We start from the raw sequence: 22766 nt of genomic DNA, 5'->3' as shown, positions 1-22766 counted from the left end.
TTTAGAATTTTTTTAAAAAAGTCCATGAAATGGACAATTATAATTATAGTTGGAAAATGCACAATGCCACCTAGAAATAAATACATTATAGACCAGGACAGTTTTTCAGCTAAAATTCTAGGAAACTTAAAAATGCCAGAAAAGTGATAGGCTGAAAATCCAATGCAAAAAGCTAATTGGAACCACAATGATTCACTAGACAAGTAGATTGAGTTTTGAAGACTAGATCATAAATCCTCAAGAAGGGAAAACAGCTCTAAGACTGAGTCACTTCCTCAATTTAAATCTAGTTTCCAAAGGCAAACATTGAGAGTTGTCTGGAAAAGGAAGAGGACAGTGATCTACAAGTTTCCTTGTGAAGTGCTATTCAAGTTCAGGAAATGTGGGAGAATGGTGCAGAGGAAAAACAGATATTGACACATAGAATCTACTGTCCTGGGGGACAATAGGTACAATTTATGCCATGGGCCCATATCTACCATATCTACATGTACATACACATGGGGGGTTGCATATGTGTATGTGTGGAGGCAGAAGGACAACCTAAATACTCAGAAATACTCAGAAATACTATCAAGTCCTCTCTCTGTGACAGGTCTCTCTTTGGCCTGAATCTCACCTATTAGGGTAGACTTGGCAGACAAAAAAAAAAAAAAAAAAAAAAAAAAAAACAAACCCAGGGATTCCCATGTCTCTGTCTCCCTCACCCTGGGATTATATGTGTGCACCATCATGTCCTGCATTTTCCTATGTGTGATAAAATTTAAACTCACCTCCTCTTGCTTGTTAGGTAAGCACTTTGCTGATGGAGTCATTTCCCCAACCCCAAAATGCATAGTCTTAAGAACACACTAACTGAAATCGTTTGATAGACTGTGTAATGCCTTTCTAGGACTCTGAGGAAAATGGAGTGACCAAAACACGATCTTTCCATTATCTTAGCCATCTTATTGAAAAGGTTGAGAGTAGCGAAATATAATATCCTGAAACTATACTCCAAACTTGCTGTCGATAACTGCTGCCTTCCCTCTTGTCTTCCACAGAATACAGAACTCTCGAGTACACCTTCACGGTATGTTAGTCCACTTTCTATTGCCAGCAACACAGGATCACAGACTAAGTACAGTATAAAGACCTGAGATTTACTTTAGCTTGTACTTCTTGGGTACATGGGGTAATGACAAGCTTACTGGCAGAGACCTGAGGCAGCTCAGAGTCACATGACAAGAGTCAGAAAGCATGTATCTCTGGTCTCTATCCATCTTCTTATAAATCCACCGGAATGACTTTTCCTAATCCTAACCACTTCTGAAAGGCCTTGCCTCTAAACACCATAGTAGATTAAATTGAGACCTTAAGACTTCACAGTGGGGATTAACTTCCAACACAGGAGCTTTGGGAATGATCCAAAGCACACCAAACATGAAAACACAAACGATTCTTCCTCCTGCAGAAACTTAGGAGCTGGACTCACCTCTTGCCGTTTGAAGTTCTGAACATATTCTTCGAACTGTTCGTCTTTCGTTTCATCCGCTTTTCCCAGCTTCTGGAGGACCTAGTTTGGGACCCAAACAAAATAATTTGATTTAACAGTGTTTCTAAAGCAGCTTGTTTAGTAGAGACTACTGCTGTTCTCTAAGGGGTCTGAGCAGAAGCCACCCTCAACGCTCTAGTTGTTCTTCTGTGGAGGTGTTGTACTTGGTGGCTTTGGAGCTGAATAGACTTGAACTGTGTGATTTTGAGCAAGCACCAAGGTGGCATTGCAATTGTTTGCTTACATATGAATTCCTCTAGGAGTCTATACATAACTGTAAAACTGAAGCTAAGCTCGATGTGTCATTTTGTCCCCAGAAGCTAGCAAAATGCATGATGTACAGTGGGTGCCCAGCTATGTATTAATGAAGCAAAGCTATATGACTGGTGTGCCTTCTAGTGATGGCATTCAATTTTCCTGCCCCTGTTCTGATATAGTCTTAATTCAATGAACAGTCAAAGTGGCCATGTGTATACAATTATTTTATAACCCCACGCTAATCATTGGATACACAGAAATATAAAACAAATAAATCAGGTTGCAGCATTTATCCCAGGAACATCTGACAGTCTAGTAGAATATAAGGTATGTTCACAAAATCAAAGCAGAGTTAATGTACTATAAGCAATACAAGGAAGTTATAGAGTGTTGTAACAATATCTGTAGAGCCAAAGGCTTCAGAAAATACTCTGTGAAGATTGTTTTTAGTCTGTTGTGAGGAATTCCAACTGACAGGAATGTGGCAGAATTCATTCCAGGCAATGAAAGGGGTCTAAGCAAATTCACAGGAAGAATGATTGTGTCTAGAACACAAGGACAACATGCCAAGGGTAAGATTTCTTGAAGACACAGGAAGTCCCATGAGGATGAAGCAGAGAGAGCATGAGTGCCACAGTAGCCTTCACTATTTGTCATCATTGTCCTTATATCTCATTTTTAAACACTGACTTCTTCAAGAATATGGAAACTCTATAAGCACTGTCCTCTAGAAATTTACCTCGTGACATCCTATGGTATCATCAAACTTCACTAAAACCTCCATACAAAGATCCACATTCATCAAAACACGTGGGATTGATGACTGGAGGGAGCTTAGCTTGAATTCAGAGTCTTATATTTTTGTTATTATTATTGATTCAGAGATCAAGAAAAGCAATGGAAGTCACACTTGCAACAGAAGCAAACTTGAACAACCAAGGGAGTCTCGGGTTCTCATCTTCTGTGTTTTCTAAACCTCAATGTTTTAAGATGATTTTTGACTTTACAGTTGTTTGAACTTTTGTCTCGTCATTTAAAAAAAATGTTTTAGAGAGAAATCTACCAAATTACCTATGGCTACTCAAATATAGACACACACATAGACATGTGTACAGGCACACACGAGCCTAAAGGTGATGAGGGAAGTGTTCCCCTAGTTCTCAAAGTCCACAAACCCAACCCTCTTCAGACACTCTGTATCACAGGACTGGTTGGGTCAACCCCTCATCTGTTGACAGCAGCATTCAGGCAAGGGATGTTACCGGTCTCTTCTGAGCAAGAGGAGCTGCCAAATGATCAGCTCTACAACCTGCTAGAGCAGTGAGCAGGCACTCACTTAAATATGTATTGCACACCCTCTATGAACCTGAAATTGCGGAGGTAATTGACCATTACTCTCATCCTCAAGACAATTTTGTGTGGCACCTATTTTACCCATTTGACATCTGAAAGATTAGGACCACATAGATAAGTAACTTACCTCTTGGAAACTTTCAGGAAACTCACCTTTCTACAGGGCAATGTCTCTGTCATCATCAGTATGGTCTTTTCCTTCTCAAGGAAAGCAGGAAAGACCTACATATCAAATCTAATATTCCTACTTTTGTGAATAAAATATATTAAGGCCACTGGGCTTTAAGAAGCACATGTCTTGCTCATACTCTCCCTCCTTCCACTCTTCAACTGGACCTTGGGAGCTCCAAGGTGGGTCTCTGTCTCTGTTTCCATCTGTTGGTGGACGAAGGTTCTATAATATTTAAGAAAAATCACTCTGACTACAGGGCAGAGCCAGTTCAGTCACCCTCTCTATTGCTTAAGGTCTTAGAAGTCAAAACCATGAGCGGTTCACCCACTGAGACAATGTGCCTGAGCTAGTGGGAGCTCAGCAACTCCAACTGGACTGGTAATAAATGAGCATGGGATTAAACCAGTCCCTCTGAATGTGTTTGACAGTTGGGGCAGACTGAGGGGCCAATGACAATGGCACTGGGATTTGTCTCTACTGCATGTACTGGCTTTTGGGGATCCTATTCTCTTTGGATGTATACCTTGCTCAACCTGGATATAGTGAGGAGGGCCTTGGACTTTCCACAGGGCAGGATGCCTTGTCCTCTCTTAAGATTGGAGCGGGGAGAGGGTGTGTGGAGGGAGTGGGAGGAGGGGAGGAAGTTATAATTTTGATTGATATTTTTAAAGTAATAAAATAAAAAAATAAAGTATCCCCAGAGGGAAGAGGGGAGAAGCATGTGTCTTACCAGCTACATGACTGTAATAGTGGGAAGATCATGGACAGACTCCTGCTTGAAGCTCTTCACTGATATTTCAAATCGTGGATCCTCATATCTCGTGTTTTAAGAATAATGTGATATAAATGAGACGAGGCTAGAAAACAACCACGAAACAGCTCCTCCATGTAAAAAGCATTTTCAGCTTAACAGCGTCATTGCAAATGACAACACACACAGAACTCTCAGTTGCAATGGTCCCGGATCTTGGTTCTGGCCACATGAGGTAGCATTATCCACAGAAGAGAGCGAAAACGGGAGGAGGGACAGGGAAACTAACCTTTTCCAGGAACATGTTCACTCTAGTGGCCACACTGGAACCCTGTGCGCTGACCCTGAAAACAGCCTACGCATCCTTGAGCTGATGAATAAGCTGAGACTTACAGAAAAGAACACCTGTGCAAAATCACTTCCTTTGTAAGTACCATATCCCATTCCCTAAGACGCCTTTACCATAAAGATAGTATCACCCCAAGGCACTGACACTGTAAAATGGAGACTTAGAATACCAATCCTGGAATATCAGTGCCAAACTTGTTTAGATTTCAGACTTAACGTGCTCCAAAGAAGTGGTCTCCATGACAGGTCTTGAATAGTTTGCCTTTCTATCAAAGTCCCTCAGTAGAACCCCACTATGGGTTCCCTAATTCATCATGAACCAAGTCTGAGTTTTTTATGATTGGTGACAAAGTTGCAATGCCCCTGACATTATGTACAGAAGAAGAAATGTTTGTTCTACAAGCTGCCATGTGGTAGTGCCTCAGAAATCCTGACTTTTAACAACATTGAGACCTGATCAATCCACCTGTAACCTTAGAACAGTTAGTAAATTTATTATTTAGGCATGAACAAAACACATTGACCATCTATATTTTTTCCATTTACTGAAAATGATTTTTTTTTCTCAAATATCTAGAGGAAGGTTTCTTCTGGGTCTACTCCTCCCATCCAGATCTAACCCCTTTCTGTTTGTCATTAAAAAACAGTCTTCTAATTAATAAAATAAAATAACTAATACATCAGAATAGGACAGTACAAACATACAGAAGTGTAAGAGTCCCAGAAAAGGCACGAGAAACAGATACAGGTGCAGAGACCCCACTCATTTGCACACTCAGAAATCTCATGAAAACACAAAGCTGGAAGCCCTAATATCTAAACAAATTGCATATATATATATATATATATATATATATATATATATATATATATATTTAAAAGCCCTGGTACAACATTGTGAGACAAGGAGCCTTCAAAGATGTTGTTAAGTTCATCTTCTGTTGGCCATCTACTGCTGGGTACACTGTCCACCCTTACAAGTAGGTGTTTTTATCCTCCATGAGACTCCATTGGAGGAAACAAAAGTTTCATCTGCAGGTAAGTTATCAACTGAAGATAATGTCTGGGTTAGGGATAGAACATGTGCCATCTATAATTTACGATCTAGCTGTAATTTTATATCTCCAAAGTTTCTTTAATCAACACTTCATTCCCACATTGACACTTTGTACCTCCTTAACCCTATAAAATTCTCTCTTCTATCTTATGATCATGAAGCTTCCTAAATCCTCCATGAAGCCTCCGCAGTTCAAGTGGGATTACCACCATTAACTTCTTCCCATTTACTATAGGAACGAAAGTGCACTTATGGGCTTTTGGTTATTTCCATAATAACTAGTCATTTGCGTGAGTTTTACTGTGTTTCAGGTTCCTTTCCAAAGATTTAAATACGTTAATTCATTTATTCATAATGACTTTATAGCATGTGTTGCCACATTTATAGGTGAGGAGAACTAATGAATGGGAAAACACAAAGTCAGTCATTGCAGGAGTACATTCTTATTTAAGAGAGAACTCCCATCCTATTGACCCTTGCTCTGCACATGTCTGTCCATTGGATTTTACTCTCATAGTGTGCCTGGCTTATCTTCCAAAGATCAGGCCTTCTTAATAGCCCACCTTCTCCACAACCAACTCAGTGATAGTGAGTCACTAAGACAATCAAAAAAATACAGGGATTAATAAACAATTTTCATTATACTGTTTGAGTTACAGTTAGTCCTATGTCTGTTCTGATTGTTTTTTGTCAACCTCACACAAACCCAGACATATTTGGGAAGAGAGAATTTTAATTGAGAAAACGTACCCATAACATTGGTCTATAGTAAGTCTGTTATAGGGATTTTCTTAATGAGTGATTTATGTAGAAGGGCCCAGCACATTGTGGTTGATACTTCCTTGAGCTGCTGGTCCCTGTTATATAAGAACATTTGGATTTAGACTTTAATTTCATCCAGATTGACACTTTACTATTTGAGAACATAGAGTTTTAATTGTTAAATTTGCTTTTTTTTTTCATTTGGCAAATTGTAGATGCAAAATTCAGCATGTACTTTCTTTCAGTGAGATTCTGCATCATTCTCCCAGGTCTGCACTCATTCTCCCATGTTCCCTGAACCCAGAAGTTCCAATTTTAAAAGACTAAATAAAAAGTCAAATGGAGAGAGAGAGCAAGAACAGGACAAGTTAGAGTGTTTTGTGGTGAGCTCGCTTTCCATGAGCTCTTTGGCAGTGATCTCCAGGGACTGAGTTGCAAGCTCTAGTCCAATGGCAGGGTTCCTGTATTCTTTCCTAGAAAAATTATTTCTGACTAAAGTGGCCAAGCACATTACCCAAGGATTTGGAGCTCTGGTTAGATTACTTTCTCCATGGTGTGAAAGCAAAATTCTAATCAAGTTTTATGATCCCAAAGAGGAATACAAATTCACTACTGACTGCAGCTGTGGTTGGGGAATTGCAGCTCTGTTTAATATTTTAAATTAGAAATAGGGCAGTAAGTTGGCAGCATTCAGAGGAAAAAAAACTTGACATTTGAAGCCAGAGAGAAAAAAAAAATCCTTATACCACGGAAATGGCTTCTGTTAATTAAGGGAAAAGATCAAAGCAAAGTTCAGCTATGCTGATGTCTGACCCCCAAGCAGCAACACCAGTCTTGTGAGTCACAAGTAGAGAAGCTGATAAGGGCAAATGATGCGGATTGCAAAGAAGTTCAAAAGGAAGGCCACATGGGGATGTCAAGTACATGTGTTTGTGCCTGGCTTAATGTGATGACCAGAACTATGTGTTCTTACAAAGAACCTGGAAGAATTGACCCCTGGAGCATCTTAGAGAAATGGGCACAGTGGATGAAGGTGAAGACTAGACATGGTGATTCACGCTTCCTTTTCATCAGACTCTGCATGGCAATGGGAGACCTGCACAATTAAATTAGTCTTCTGTGAGTAATGAGGTACCTTCTCTTTGCACTTTATATCTTAGCCAAAAAAAAGCACAGTATTATGTGAACATTATCTACTAATAAGAAGACCAAAGACTGTTCAGTACAGGCCATGGAGTACTGGTCTTCCTGCATTGCCCTACAGGAAGACGATTCACTAATTACTCTGCTCTCTCTTATAAAACATGGAAGTGTTCACTCAAATACTACAGTGTCAATAAGGTAAGCGCACCCTCACTGCTTCTCCCACCTCTTTCTACTAGGTACATACTGTGATGGTTTTCCAAGTTGAGGGTGCTGTTCCTTTTACCGCTGTCTAGATGTGTTTTAGGATCTAGACAGGAGCCTTAGAACAATGATTCCTCCAACTTCTTTCAATTATTTTAATCAATGCTTGTGATCTTTACCCAGAGAAGATTTTTTTTAAAAAAAAAGATCATTAAAACACATCTTTAGTAGGTTCATGTGCCCTTGAATGTCCCCATATGTCCTAAAATATTTTTGTACAGTTACAGCATCCCTTCTTTTCTCTGGTGGAGTTCAATGCTGTGTTAGCCATCACATCATCAAAACTCCTCCACCTGGTATGACCCTTCCTGATAATTCTAGGAGACACTTTTGGGGACAGTTAAGACAACGAATGTTCTCAGCCTCCTGTCTCACTTTAGCAGCTCTCAGATTTGGATGTCTGAGGAAAAAAAAAATGTAATAGAACTTACAAGTCTAATGTGAGTAGGCTAATACTCACAGGGCAAAGGAAAAGAAAATTGAAGATATAAAAGAGAGAAACTCAGAGGCCTAAAAGGGAAACAGAGGAAAATGACTGGGAGTCATAGACATCAGATACAGCCAGAGGAAGCACTGGCCAGTGTGGCTTAACCGTGACTTTCTAAACAGGTATCAAGTTCAGAATTCTGCTCTCTTTTATCTTGAGTCCTTTACAGTTGGAACACTTAGTCCCCTGACATAACAGAGGAAAGGAAAATATGTTAGTGGAAAAGGATAGCTTGATATCGATCTTGAAAATTTTAAGCCTATCCTCTCCCTGTGTCTCAGCTCCTTTTCTGTCGCTGTAATAAAACACCATGACCAAAACTGACTCAGAAGGAAGAACTTGTCTTAGCTTCCAGGGCCAGGCAGATAAGAGTTCATCCTGGTGGGGAGGCATGGCACAGGCAGGAGCAGGGGCTGGAGCAGGAAGCTGAAAGGTCACACCCTCAACCACAAGCTTGAAGCACAGAAAACAAACTAGAAGTGGAATGAGTCTCTGTGCTTCAAGAGTGACACCAGAGCCTTTCACCTCCTAAACCCCCCAAAATAACCATGGACAGGACCAGGAATTCAGACACCTAAGCCCATGGAGGCATATCCCATTCCAACTACTGCAGCTTGGTTGATTTTTTTTTTCCTTTAGAACCATTTTTCTATGAAACTATTGATATGTCCAAGTATCAATGGCAGTGTGGAATGTATACCAGTCTACAGAGAAAGTTTGCTAATCACCTCCTGAGGCTGAGAGATGGACCACATCTTCCGTGATTAGCAGCCCTCTTGAAAGTCACAGCACTGCCATGTGCCAAGCCTATACAGCATAGCACAGCGGTCCTAAATTAGTCTTCATGCTATGGAGTTAAGGGAAGAAGTTCTCCCACGGACCATTAGCTGATTCCCAGAGATGGTTCATGTCCGCTGAACTTGTAGCAATGTTCTCTGTGGCAAAGCTGCTGGTAGTGAGAACATATCCAGCCCTGAAACCCAGGATTTGTAGAGTCAGCATTGTCCTTTTGGTCTGAGGATTTGGTAGAGGTAAGAGCACTAGTGGCTGGCTGCTCTGCTTCCCTGATCTTTCAGCATTTACTGCTATATTGAACTTGGGGTTTATTATTATCATTATTATTATTATTATTATTATTATTATTATTATTATTATTAAGACCAAGTAGAATTCACACTACACCTGAAGACTCGAGGTTTTTTTTTTTTCAAGCATCCCCAACTATCTCTTTTCCTCCCTATTTTGTGAACATTTCTGCCCCACATACATGACCAAGAATACAGCATTGTTGATAATTTCAGCATGCTTCACTAATTTTCCTTAATCACTGAATCCACAGCAAACTCTGGAATAGAAATTGAGCTTCATGGTCCTAGCTAGGAGTATACACTATACCTGACAACTCTGAGGAAAAGGAGTCAAAAGAGCTCAGTACACTTCTAAATGTTAGAGAGTAGGACAGTAATCACACTGACTAGAAAGGAGCAGAGGGGTCAAGGAGCGGCCAGATAAGGTGCCCCAAATACATTAGCTAGGAAGAAGTAGTTATAGTGTTCTGCAGCACTGTGAATATATGAACAAGTAATTACATATTTCTAAATAATTAGAAATGTCCGAACATTCCCAACACATATACATGAAAAAGGCTTAAGGAGATGGAAACATTAATTACCCTAAATTTAATCATTATATAATATAAGCACATATGGAATTACTCCACTAATATATAGAAACATTATACTTCAGTTAAGAATAAAGGCACCATTGTTATGTCACAGCATAGAAATGAGATCTAAAAATAGGGCAGCACAATCCATCAAGCCAGAAAACATTGTGCACAGTAAGCAAGTCTGAGCAGTCTAATCCCACGATGAACCCTGCCAGCTGAGACACTTTTCAGAACTATAAACTCTGAAGTTGATAATAGATGCTTCTCATTAAAGAGAATTTGATGTGATGTTCTCGGTCAGATGATGCTTCCCCCTTGTGATGCTTTCAAAACTTACATCACAGTTTACACAACAGTCTCAACATTGTTCAGATGTTCATTTCCCTTCCTTGGGAATTCAGGGCAATCAAAACAATAATCCTACCTCATTCTTGTAAAAAAACTAATAAGTTAGTACACTCAAAAATAGATGTTGAAAGGTTAAAAAATACAGACTACTCAAAACTATTTTTTTTTTTTTGGCTACATCCTATTCCCAAGCCACTTGAAGTCAAGCTTACAGAATAAAAATCATAAAAGGTGATTGATGACTTACTCCTATCAGAAAAGTGACATTATTCAGAACCTTTGACTTTTAACACATTGTAAGTTCCAAGCACAGTAAATCACAACAAAGAACAAATTTCTGTTGCTCTTATTCTATGTCCATGGGGAAATCAAAGTGCACATATGAATCATTGCTATGAACAGAGGATAGATGATAGAAATCAAAAGAGAAAACTTAAGGGTTTGATCATATTTCTGGAACAAAGCCCCTCTCCAGACTGTATTCTCAAGAGATGGTGACTCAGAGTTACCAAATACACTGACTCTGCACCTCACGGTATGAAATAACAAAGTAATACTTCTTTAGATAAACTTGTTAGTTAAATAAAGTATTGGTTCTTTTACTCCCAATTCATGTATTTCTGTTAAAAACATAACTTACAATATGATTAGTCAGAAAACTGAGAATATTGAAGTTTCAGAAATTCATGTAACATCCAGGAGAAGTCAAAGAAGCAAACTTTTCAAATCTTATTTATCACCTAACAGGATGCTTTACTGTCAGTCTGACAAAATCCATAATCACTTTGTAAATAGCTCTGGATTTGCCTGTGGGGGAAGCTCTCAATTAAGTTCATTGATGTGGGAAGATCCATCTTAACTGAAGTGGAACCTTTGTCTGGCCTGGATCCCAGACTGAGTGAGGGAAGGGGGTAAACAGCAGTGTGGCATGCATTCATTCTGCTTCTGATTGTGCATGGCATATGTGCTCAAATGCTTCAAGTTCCTGCAACCTGACTTCTCCACTTTGACTGAGAGTACCCTTGAACTGTGAACCAGCACAAACTTTTCCCCCTTAGCTTGCTTTTGGCATGCATTTTATCATGAGGTAGGAAAAGAAACTAACACACAGTTGCTGTGGGACAATGGTCTTTTATCCTGTCACTTGTATTATTTTAAATAAAATGCTGATTGGCCAGTAGACATACAGGAAGTAGAAGCAGGGCAATGAGAACAAGAGAATTATGGGAAGAGAAAAGCTCAGTCTGCAGTCATCACCCAGATGCAGAGGACGCAGATGAGAATACCTCGCTAATGAAAGGTACCAAGCTATGTGGCTAACACAGACAGAATTATGGGCTAAGATGTAAAAATTAATTAATAAGAAGCCTGAGCTAATAGGCCAACCAGTTTATAGTTAATGTAGAATTCTATGTAACATGAGGGCCAGCTTGTTGGGGTTTATGTCCTGCCCAGGTCCCCATAGCCAGCAAGCCCCAAAGAAAATCACATACATGTGTGTTTATTTGGGACTAAACGGCTGTGGAACCTGGTGGGACAGAAACCTCTGTCAACATACAGTTTCTCCATGAATGAATTAGTCTTCTTTCTGAATGTGTTACTGCATTCTTTATTTGACAAATCCCTTCATCCTTTTTTATCTTTACTCCTCTAAAGTCACTCACACAAACACACAGCATCTACCTCTCTTGACAGCTTACTGTAAATAAATAATCTAGTACCCTACATCCCAAGTGGATTTTAGTTTAACTGAAAATCCATAGGCAAATTGCATGGGCACAGAAGTTAGGGATGTCTGCTCTTGATTACAAACTCAATGTGATATGGAGCGTTAAATAAATCAAAGAATTGAAGTCATTACTCTGGACATTTAGTGCAGAAGCAAAACTGGATCATGAGCTGATGGTCTCAAAGCTGTAGTGGCATAGAATGTACCCTGAGCGTTGGATACGTAAATTAGCACATGCTCTCTGTTCCCTCGTACCCTTAAAGCAGAAGGCCGACAGCTCCCAAATGGCTAAGTGTTCTGCATGGTTGACTCAGCTCTACTTTTTTTTTTTTTGTAGTTTAATTTGCATTTTAATGAAACCATTAAATTTAGATTTCTAGAGAAAGATGTTTCTGCAAACCTCTCAAGAGAAAGAGAATCATTCTGTTAGTTACATTTTGATCCAGAATATATGAACTAACCTCAAATTTCAGGTTTAGTGGCATTCATATAAATGAAACAGCAACATCCATGAAGTTGTTCCTAGCCAGGAGCCAAAATGATAAATAATCTCTGGCTTGCTCAAATCCCTTGCTGACAGACTCGGCTCCTTCATGTGGAAATAACAACGGAAACCAGATGAGCTGCACCTGGCCTTAGATGTCAGAACAAATGTTTCAAGCAACTCAGAGCGCAAACAAGACAACTGCAGCACTGGGTAGTCACGGCTGTAAATTAGGGAGAATCTGCATGTTAAATGAAGGCATTTTTACACAAAAATAAAACTTAGGGCTTTCTTCCAATAGCATGATACCAACCCTTTCTTCTACACTGGAAAATTAAGGAACAGTCAACAGCCTAATACCTACACAAATCTTAGTCGTGAAGAAGGTGCTGTGTTTGCTCTGTTCAGAGAGAGTGAAAAATTGAGTGATCATTGCTCCTTCTGACCTACAATTGTAAGAAGTGTAGCATTTTCATCACATCTTTTTTCCCTCCCTTCTTTACTTTTTATTAGGATTTTCATATAAGATGTAGTTTCATTAAAACAGACAATAATGATGTTGTATTATGCTTTAAGAGATATCCAGAATGAGCAGGGAACAGTTTCATTTCGTAGAAATCTCTCTTTGGAAAAACAAAGGGCAGAAGCATCCTCTAGAAATGCCTAGAATCTGGAATATCTCTACATTCTGCCCATAAAAACAAAACTCCAAGTGGTCCTGAGAGAATGGGGGTTAGGGAAGTTGGTGGGTATGAAATGAAAGAGAGAAAGGACTACATATGAGAAATAGGCACCTAATAGAATGTTAAGTATCTATTAGTCTTCTCATTATGAAGAGAAAATGCCTGATGAAGTCAACATAGAAAAGAAATGGTTGACTTTGGCTCATGATTCAAGGGTACATTGCATCATGGTAGGAAAGTAGCTGATTGTATTGCATTTGCAGTAAGGAAGCAAAGAGAAATGGATGCTGCTGCTCAGCTACTTTTCTCCTTTTTCTTTAGTGGAGGATCCCCACGTCAAGGATGCTATCCCCATCCAGACTGTGTCCTCCTACCTCAGTAAACATCATCTAGAGATCCAACACAGGAATGCCCAGAGGTTTGTTCCCATGGTGATCCTAAATCGTGTCAGTTTGGAAATCAAGATCAGCCACCAGAGAAACAAATATGTGAAAGAAAAAGAGTAAAATGGCTTCATACTATGTATGTAGCTGTGTGTGTGCATGCCTGCAAGTGAAATATGTTTTGTATGTGAATATTGACTGGATGAGCTTCTTCTTAGTATTATGAACCAAACTACAGAACTACATCACTAGTTGGAAAGACAAAATACAAAGTTCAGCATGAATCTAAATTATGTCACTGGGTGACTTCACACAGTCCTAATATGTAAACATGGTTTGAAGCTTCAACAATGAGATGCAGAATGTGTTGTTTTGGCTTATTGTAGAGCATCTTGGAAGACTTATGACTAGTAAACGCATTTGAAGGACTTGCTGTACCACAGACTCAGTCCTGGGCCCAGAGAATCTTTTAATTCTGAACCCTAACTTCCAGACAGGCTCCTACCAAGATCAGCAGGCAGCCTTGATGTAAGTAGATACTTACAGATCATCTCAATGAGGCCAAAGATTGCTCCCATTTGTTGGACATGGGCATGAATATATTCCCGAGTAGTCACTGTCTCAATTAAAATGAAAAGTTTGAACAATATCCAGAAAGGTGAGCTAATAACTGAATGTCTTGCTTTGGTCAGATACTATTTTTCTCTCTCAGGGTAGGTCATGAAGGTCCAGTGAGTAAGCTATCCTTATCTGTTCACCAATCCATATCTCACACAGGGTCTTGATATTCACCTGCTCCCAAGCCCTACGTTTTATTCCCTAAATTATAATCCCTTCAAGGTGAAGGTCAAACAACTAGGATGCACACATCCACGTCGCTAACTTCTGTATGTGAATAATTCAGCTAAACCAGATTCAAATAAGGGGGTGAGAACTTTAGAGAAGCTTCAGAGCCCAGTTCTGCCTCACCTCTTCCATTGATCTTTTTACCATGAAGGTGATAACCAAACAACTCAATAAGTAGAATGGGTGCACTGAGAGCTTGGAAGGAAAAAACCTACCCTTCTATCAGACTCCAATCCCCTCTGTCCTGTCAGGATGTCTTGGAGTCCAATTCAATGCAGTGTTTCCTTCTGAGACCTAGCTTTAGCTCCTGGTAAGCCAGTGGAGCCAGGAGGGAACTGAATGATCCAGCCATCTTCAACCCTTCACAACGGTCTAGAGAATCCTCCTTTACTCTGATAAAGTACTATACTATCCCAGTCCCCATTTCTGTGCCCCATTGTGAGCCCAAATATGTGTTCTACACTATAATGTAGAACACGTGTTATCAATTTCAAAATGTATAAAAAATACATCTGTATATATTTGAAGAATATGGTTTTTCAGAGAAGGTTAAAGGGGTTCTAGCATGCCACTCAAACACACACTGAATAATGGGCATTATGAGTGTATATTTTAATAACTTCAAATTCTGAAGCTCCAGTTGAAATGCAAGCTTGCCACAGGAAGGCAACAAATATCAGCTCAGACTAAAGCTCCTCAAACTGTCCTCTTGGCCTTACAGAAGGTCTTTGGTGCTTCCAGGCTTTGATTTCTATAGGATTCCCAAACCTGAGCTGATTTAAATATGAGACTGTTTACAGAAAGACACTCTGGGAGGAATGTGAGCTACATGCTCAGGAGACTTTTCTTCCAGTACCACACACTGAACAGCATCTAGAAGCTGCACCATAGTTGTTCAGAGTATTGAGCCTTACAAAAAGATGATAATCAGATCCCTTTTGTTCATCAAGCACCACTGACCTCGGCCTCCAAAAGAACTGTTTCTATAACATGCTGGAGGCTTCAATAATCTTCAGATATAACCTCAGCCCTTTGTTTGATGCCTCACAATCTGTTATCTATCTCTTTAATTCACACACCTGGATAGGAATGGCTTCCTAAGAGAAGGAGATGCACAAACCACATGACAAGCATTTTCACCACATTTAGCCTCGGACTTGTGTCAACAATGGCTTCTGCTGTCCTCCAATGTTCGTAAATATCAGAATAAACCTGAGACTCCAGTAGCTCCAAGGGCATCCTAGGCTTTCCTGTGTCTCTGTGTACAAGGGTCAGGAGAATTCACAGTCACTGTGTATAGAAAATTAAAAATTAAGTGGACATTGATGTGAGTGCATAATTTGAGTCATTCTGTCGGGGTTAACATTTGGAAACAGCTCTCAAAATGCTTTAAAAATGTTTACATTCTTTGTCCCATCAGTTTTATTCCTTTGAACACACTCAGAAATTAAACAAAGACATCTTTACAAGAATGCTTTTCAAAATTTATCTATGGTAACAAAACCCTAGATACTAAATATTCTCAAATGGGGATTGCTAATATTTCTATTTAACTCATGGTAAGGGAGAAATCAAAAACCACCTCCACCCAACATCTCAAAGAAATATACTTAGCATTACTTTCAATCTATAGTGAGCTGGCAAGAAAGTTGGGAATTACAGGCCAAGGAGAATGGTATGGGAATCTCTAAGCTGAGGACAGCTTTCTCTGTTTGGAAATCTGTTTTGAAAGAGCTGACCATAGATAAGGCTAACCCAGGCTGGGGATCATCCCAGTACACCTGTACCCTCTTTTCTCCACCTTAACCTAAGGCTGGCACTCTAGAAAATTACATTTTCAGAGTCGTGATGAATTAAGAAGTATCTGTTTGCCCAACCCTGCCCCGCTGTATGCTAGGACCAGTGCTCAACTACAGTCTTAAGCTCCTAAACTAAGGCGACCCACCCAGAGCGGTGAGTGCCTGCCAGCCGGGCAGGCCTCAGGGTCCCCTGTAAGGGAGCCGGGCACCTCCAGCTCCGGCGCCAGGCTTCCTGCGCGCTCCTGGATACCACCCCCCCCACACACACACTTGCTCCATTCATCCTGTTGGCCCTGGATCATTGGGCTACCAGCGGCCCTGTTTAGTTGCTGAGGAATCCCATCAGGACGGTTGCGGAGGAATCCCATCTGGACGGGAACGGTTCCTGCTTCTACACTGAAGAGATATACCCTGAGAGTCAATCACAGCAAAGTCTGGACCAAGAGACCAGGCCTCTCCTGGCTCCATTTGAAGGAAGAGATGGGAAGGCGCCAATACAAGAATTCCTCCAACAATCTGAAAGGCAACATGACACCACCAGAAACCAGGGATCCCGAAATAAGAAGAATTGTACACCCTACTCCTGAAGAAATAGAAGAAATCGACACAAAAGTGAAGTATATGAAAATAATAGAGGACCTTAAACAGGAGGTGAAAAACTGCCATAAACAATTAGAGATTACAAACAAAAAGGTAGAGGAAATGAATAAATCGCTCAAAGACACGCAAGAAAACCAAGAGAAACAAGAAAAAGAAATCAAACAGGTTAGGGAAGCGGTTCAAGACATGAAGAATGAAATGGAAGCAATGAAGAAAGCACAAACCGAGGGAAGAATGGAGATGGAAAATCTGGGTAAACGAACAGGAATGACAGAAACAAGTACTAACAACAGATTACAAGAGATAGAAGAGAGAATATCAGACACTGAAGATACCATAGAAAAAATAAACACACTGATCAAAGAAAACAGCAAAACCAACAAATTCTCATCACAAAACATTCAGGAAATTTGGGACACAATAAAAAGACCAAACCTAAGAATAATTGGAGTAGAAGAAGGAGAAGAAGTGCAGCTCAACGGTACAGAAAATATACTTAATAAAATTATAGAAGAAAACTTTCCCAACCTGAAGAAAGAGGTACCTATGAAGGTTCAAGAAGCATACAGAACACCAAATAGGCTGGATCAAAAAAAAAAAAATCCCCTCGCCATATAATAATCAAAACACAAAATACACAGAATAAAGAAAGAATATTAAGAGCCGCAAAGGAAAAAGGCCAAGTTACTTATAAAGGTAAACCTATCAGACTTACACCTGACTTCTCTATGGAAACCATGAAAGCCAGAAGGTCCTGGATAGATGTACTGCAAAAACTAAGAGATCATGGATGCAAGCCCAGACTACTATATCCAGCCAAGCTTTCGTTCACTATAAATGGAGAAAACAAAATTTTCCAGGACAAAAACAAATTCAAACAATACGTAGCCACAAATCCAGCCTTACAGAAAATTATAGAAGGAAAATCACTAACCATGCAGTCCAACAATGCCCACAATAACTCAGTCATCTAGAGACCTTTCACCAGCGCAACTCAAAGAAGGGAAACACACAAACCCTACTACTAAAAAAGTGACCGGAGTTAACAACCACTGGTCATTAATATCACTTAATGTCAATGGGCTCAACTCACCTATAAAAAGGCACAGGCTAAGGGATAGGATACGAAAACAGGATCCAACGTTCTGCTGTCTACAAGAAACACACCTCAACCACAAAGACAGGCACCTACTCAGAGTAAAGGGCTGGGAAAAGGCTTATCAAGCAAATGGTCCTAAGAAACAAGCAGGTGTGGCCATACTAATTTCTAACAAAGTTGACTTCAAACTTAAATCAATCAGAAGAGATGGAGAGGGACATTTTATACTCATAACAGGAACAATTCATCAGGATGAAGTCTCAATCCTGAATATCTATGCCCCGAATATAAAAGCGCCCACGTATGTAAAAGAAACATTACTAAAACTCAAGGCAGCCATCAAACCACACACACTAATAGTAGGAGACTTCAACACTCCTCTCTCACCAATGGACAGGTCAATCAAACAGAAACCTAACAGAGAAATTAGAGAATTAATGGAGGTAATGAAGCAAATGGACTTAACAGACATCTATAGATTATTCCACCCGAAGAGGAAAGAATATACCTTCTTCTCTGCAGCTCATGGAACCTTCTCGAAAATTGACCACATACTCGGTAACAAAGCTAACTTACACAGTTACAAAAAAATATTAGTAACCACCTGTGTCTTATCAGATCACCATGGATTAAAGTTAGAATTCAACAACAATGCTACCCCCAGAAAGCCTACAAACTCATGGAAACTGAACAGTCAACTTCTGAACCATACCTGGATTAAGGAAGAAATAAAGAAAGAAATTAAAGTCTTCCTTGAATTCAATGAAAATAAAGAAACAACATACTCAAACTTATGGGACACTATGAAAGCAGTGCTAAGAGGAAAGTTCATCGCACTAAGTGCCCACTTAAAGAAAACAGAGAAAGCACATATTGAAGACTTAACAGCCCACCTGAAAGCTCTAGAAAAAAAAGAAGCAGACTCACCTAGGAGGAGTAGAAGATTGGAAATAATCAAACTGAGGGCTGAAATCAACAAAATAGAAACACAGAAAACAATCCAAAGAATCAATGAAACAAAAAGCTGGTTCCTGGAGAAAATCAACAAGATTGATAAACCCCTAGCCAAACTAATCAAACGGCAGAGAGAGAATACGCAAATTAATAAGATCAGAAATGAAAAGGGGGACATAACCACAGACACAGAGGAAATTCAGAGAATCATCAGATCATATTACAAAAGCCTATATAACACAAAACTGGAAAATGTAAAAGAAATGGACACTTTTTTAGATAAATACCATATACCAAAGTTACACCAGGACCAGGTGAACAATCTAAACAGACCTGTTGGTCGCGAAGAATTAGAAGCTGTTATCAAAAACCTCCCTACCAAAAAAAGCCCAGGACCAGATGGTTTCAATGCGGAATTCTACCAGAACTTCCAAGAAGAGCTAATACCCATACTCCTTAATGTATTCCACAATATAGAAACAGAAGGGTCATTACCTAATTCCTTTTATGAAGCTACAGTTACTCTGATACCAAAACCACACAAAGACTCAACCAGGAAAGAGAATTACAGGCCAATCTCACTCATGAACATTGACGCAAAAATCCTCAACAAAATACTGGCAAACCGAATCCAAGAACACATTAGGAAAATTATCCATTATGATCAAGTAGGCTTCATTCCTGAGATGCAGGGCTGGTTCAACATACGAAAATCTATCAATGTAATCCAGCATATAAATAAACTGAAGGAAAATAACGATATGATCATCTCATTAGATGCTGAAAAAGCATTCGACAAAATTCAACATCCATTTATGTTAAAAGTCTTGGAGAGATTAGGGATACAAGGGTCATACCTAAATATAATAAAAGCTATATACAGCAAGCCGACAGCTAACATCAAATTAAACGGAGAGAAACTCAAAGCCATCCCGCTTAACTCAGGAACACGACAAGGATGTCCACTCTCTCCATACCTCTTCAATATAGTACTTGAAGTTCTAGCAATAGCAATAAGACAACATAATGGGATCAAGGGGATTCGAATTGGAAAGGAAGAAGTTAAACTTTCGTTATTCGCAGATGATATGATAGTGTACTTAAGCGACCCCCAAAACTCCACCAAAGAACTTTTACAGCTGATAAACAGCTTTAGTAATGTGGCAGGATACAAGATCAACTCCAAAAAATCAGTCGCCCTCTTATACACAAAGGATAGGGAAGCAGAGAGGGAAATCAGAGAAGCTTCACCATTCACGATAGCCACAAACAGCATTAAATATCCTGGGGTAAATCTAACCAAGGAAGTGAAAGATCTATTTGACAAGAACTTTAAGGCATTGAAGAAAGAAATTGTAGAGGATACCAAAAAATGGATGGATCTACCTTGCTCTTGGATTGGGAGGATCAACATAGTAAAAATGGCAATTCTACCTAAGGCAATTTATAGATTCAATGCAATCCCCATCAAGATACCATCAAAATTCTTCACAGATCTGGAGAGGACAATAATCAACTTTATATGGAAAAACAAAAAACCCAGGATAGCCAAAACAATCCTATACAATAAAGGATCTTCTGGAGGCATTACCATCCCTGACTTCAAACTCTATTACAGAGCTACAGTAATGAAAACAATGTGGTACCGGCATAAAAACAGAGAAGTCGACCAATGGAATCGTATAGAAGACCCGGATTTTAACCCACAAACCTATGAACACCTCATTTTCGATAAAGGAGCTAAAAGTATACAATGGAAGAAAGAAAGCATCTTCAACAAATGGTGCTGGCACAACTGGATGTCAACCTGTAGAAGAATGAAAATAGACCCACATCTTTCACCGTGCACAAAACTCAAGTCCAAATGGATTAAAGACCTCAATATCAGCCCGAACACACTGAAAAGGATAGAAGAGAAAGTGGGAAGTACCCTACAACAGATGGGCACAGGAGATCGCTTCCTATGTATAACCCCAGAAGCACAGACATTAAGAGCAACATTGAATAAATGGGACCTACTAAAACTGAGAAGCTTCTGCAAAGCAAAGGACACTGTCACTAAGACACAAAGGCAACCTACTGACTGGGAGAAGATCTTCACCAACCCCGCAACAGACAAAGGTCTGATCTCCAAAATATATAGAGAACTCAAGAAACTAGACTTTAAAATGCTAATTAACCCAATTAAAAAATGGGGCACTGATCTGAACAGAGAATTCTCAACAGAAGAAGTTCAAATGGCCAAAAGATACTTAAGGTCATGCTCAACTTCCTTAGCAATCAGGGAAATGCAAATCAAAACAACTATGAGATATCATCTTACACCTGTGAGAATGGCTAAAGTCAAAAACACCAACGATAACCTTTGCTAGAGAGGTTGTGGAGGAAGCGGTACCCTCATCCATTGCTGGTGGGAATGCAATCTTGTGCGACCACTATGGAAGTCAGTGTTTCGGTTTCTTAGGAAATTCGGGATCAACCTACCCCTGGACCCAGCAATACCACTCTTGGGAATATACCCAAGAGATGCCCTATCATATGACAAAAGCATTTGTTCAACTATGTTCATAGCAGTATTATTTGTAATAGCCAGAACCTGGAAACAACCTAGATGCCCTTCAATGGAAGAATGGATGAAGAAAGTATGGAATATCTACACATTAGAGTACTACTCAGCGGTAAAAAACAATGACTTCTCGAATTTTGCATGCAAATGGATGGAAATAGAAAACACTATCCTGAGTGAGGTATCCCAGACCCAAAAATATGAGCATGGGTTGTACTCACTCATAATTGGTTTCTAGCCAATAAGAATAAGGGTCACGGAGTCTACAATAGGTGAATCTAAAGAAGCTAAGTAAGAAGGGGAACCCAAGGAAAAACATATAGTTATCCTCTTGGCTAAGGGAAGTAGACAAAATTGCCGGGGAGAAAATTGGGATCTTGGGGTGGGGTGGGTTGGGGGTAAGGGGAGATGGGGAGAGAAAAGTTAGAAGGGAAGGAGGTCGGGCCTTGGGAAAGCAGGAGGATTGGGATAAAGGAAGGTTGGACAGGGGAGCACGGAACCACAATTCTTAGTTAAGGGAACCACTTTAGGGTTGGCAAGAGACCTGACCGTAGAGGGGCTCCCAGGTGCCCAAGCTGAGGTCCCCAGTTAGTTCCTTGGGCAGTTGAGAATAGGGAACCTGAAATGACCCTATCCTTGAGCAATACTGACGAATATCTTGCATATCATCATAGAACCTTCATCTGGTGATGGATGGAGATAGAGACAGAGACCCACACTGGAGCACTGGACTGAGCTCCCAAAGTCCCAATGAGGAGCAGAAGGAGGGAGAACATGAGCAAAGAAGTCGGGACCATGAGGGGTGAACCCACCCACTGAGACAGTGGAGCTGATCTATTGGGAGCTCACCAAGACCAGCTGGACTGTGACTGAAAAAGCATGGGATAAAACTGGACTCTCTGAACATGGCGAACTATGAGGGCTGATGAGACGCAAAGGACAATGGCACGGGGGTTTGATCCTACGTAATGTGATGGCTTTGTGGGAGCCCAGCCAGTTTGGATGTTCACCTTCCTAGATATGGACGGAGGTGGGAGGTCCTAGGTCTTACCACAGGGCAGAAAACCCTGACTGCTCTTTGGACTGGAGAGGGAGGGGGAAAGGAGTGGGGGGAGGGGGAGAAGGGTGGGAGGAGGGGGCGTAGGGGGGGAGGAGGGGGAGGGAAATGGGAGGCTGGGAGGAGGTGGAAACGTTTTTTTTTCTCCTTTTCTCAATAAAAAAAAAAGAGCAACAAGAGCATGGTAAACGCATGAAACTCTGTCAATATAAACACTTCAATTTATATTTAATATGATGTGTTATTAATCAAAATGTTTATAATATTATTCATTAATGTTCATGAAGTTGTAAATGTATTTCCATAGTAAAAAAAAAAAGAAGTATCTGTTTGTAGGAGACAAGCACAAAAATAATTGTCTCTTTTGACCTTGCTCCTGGGGAAACAGAATGAAACCCATTCCTAGAAGTAGAAAACACA

At 40.0% G+C, this 22766-nt stretch overlaps 1 protein-coding gene across 3 annotated transcripts in view; it reads right to left on the bottom strand.

The window, feature by feature from the left end:
- Amph (amphiphysin) overlaps positions 1-22766 on the bottom strand; it is a 188954-nt gene that overhangs the window by 98314 nt on the left and 67874 nt on the right. For all 3 annotated transcript variants that reach the window (XM_041645689.1, XM_041645690.1, XM_041645691.1), the window contains exon 2: positions 1475-1555. In XM_041645689.1, coding sequence (XP_041501623.1) covers positions 1475-1555 — 81 coding nt within the window. The remainder of the gene's footprint in view (positions 1-1474; positions 1556-22766) is intronic.

Source organism: Microtus oregoni, unplaced genomic scaffold (assembly GCF_018167655.1).
Source record: "Microtus oregoni isolate MIOR12 unplaced genomic scaffold, Mior012 000115F_ref0000277, whole genome shotgun sequence".
NCBI classification, from domain to species: Eukaryota; Metazoa; Chordata; class Mammalia; order Rodentia; family Cricetidae; genus Microtus; species Microtus oregoni.
The sequence above is the reverse complement of the archived record's forward strand: the minus strand, read 5'-3'. Positions and strand labels throughout refer to the sequence as shown.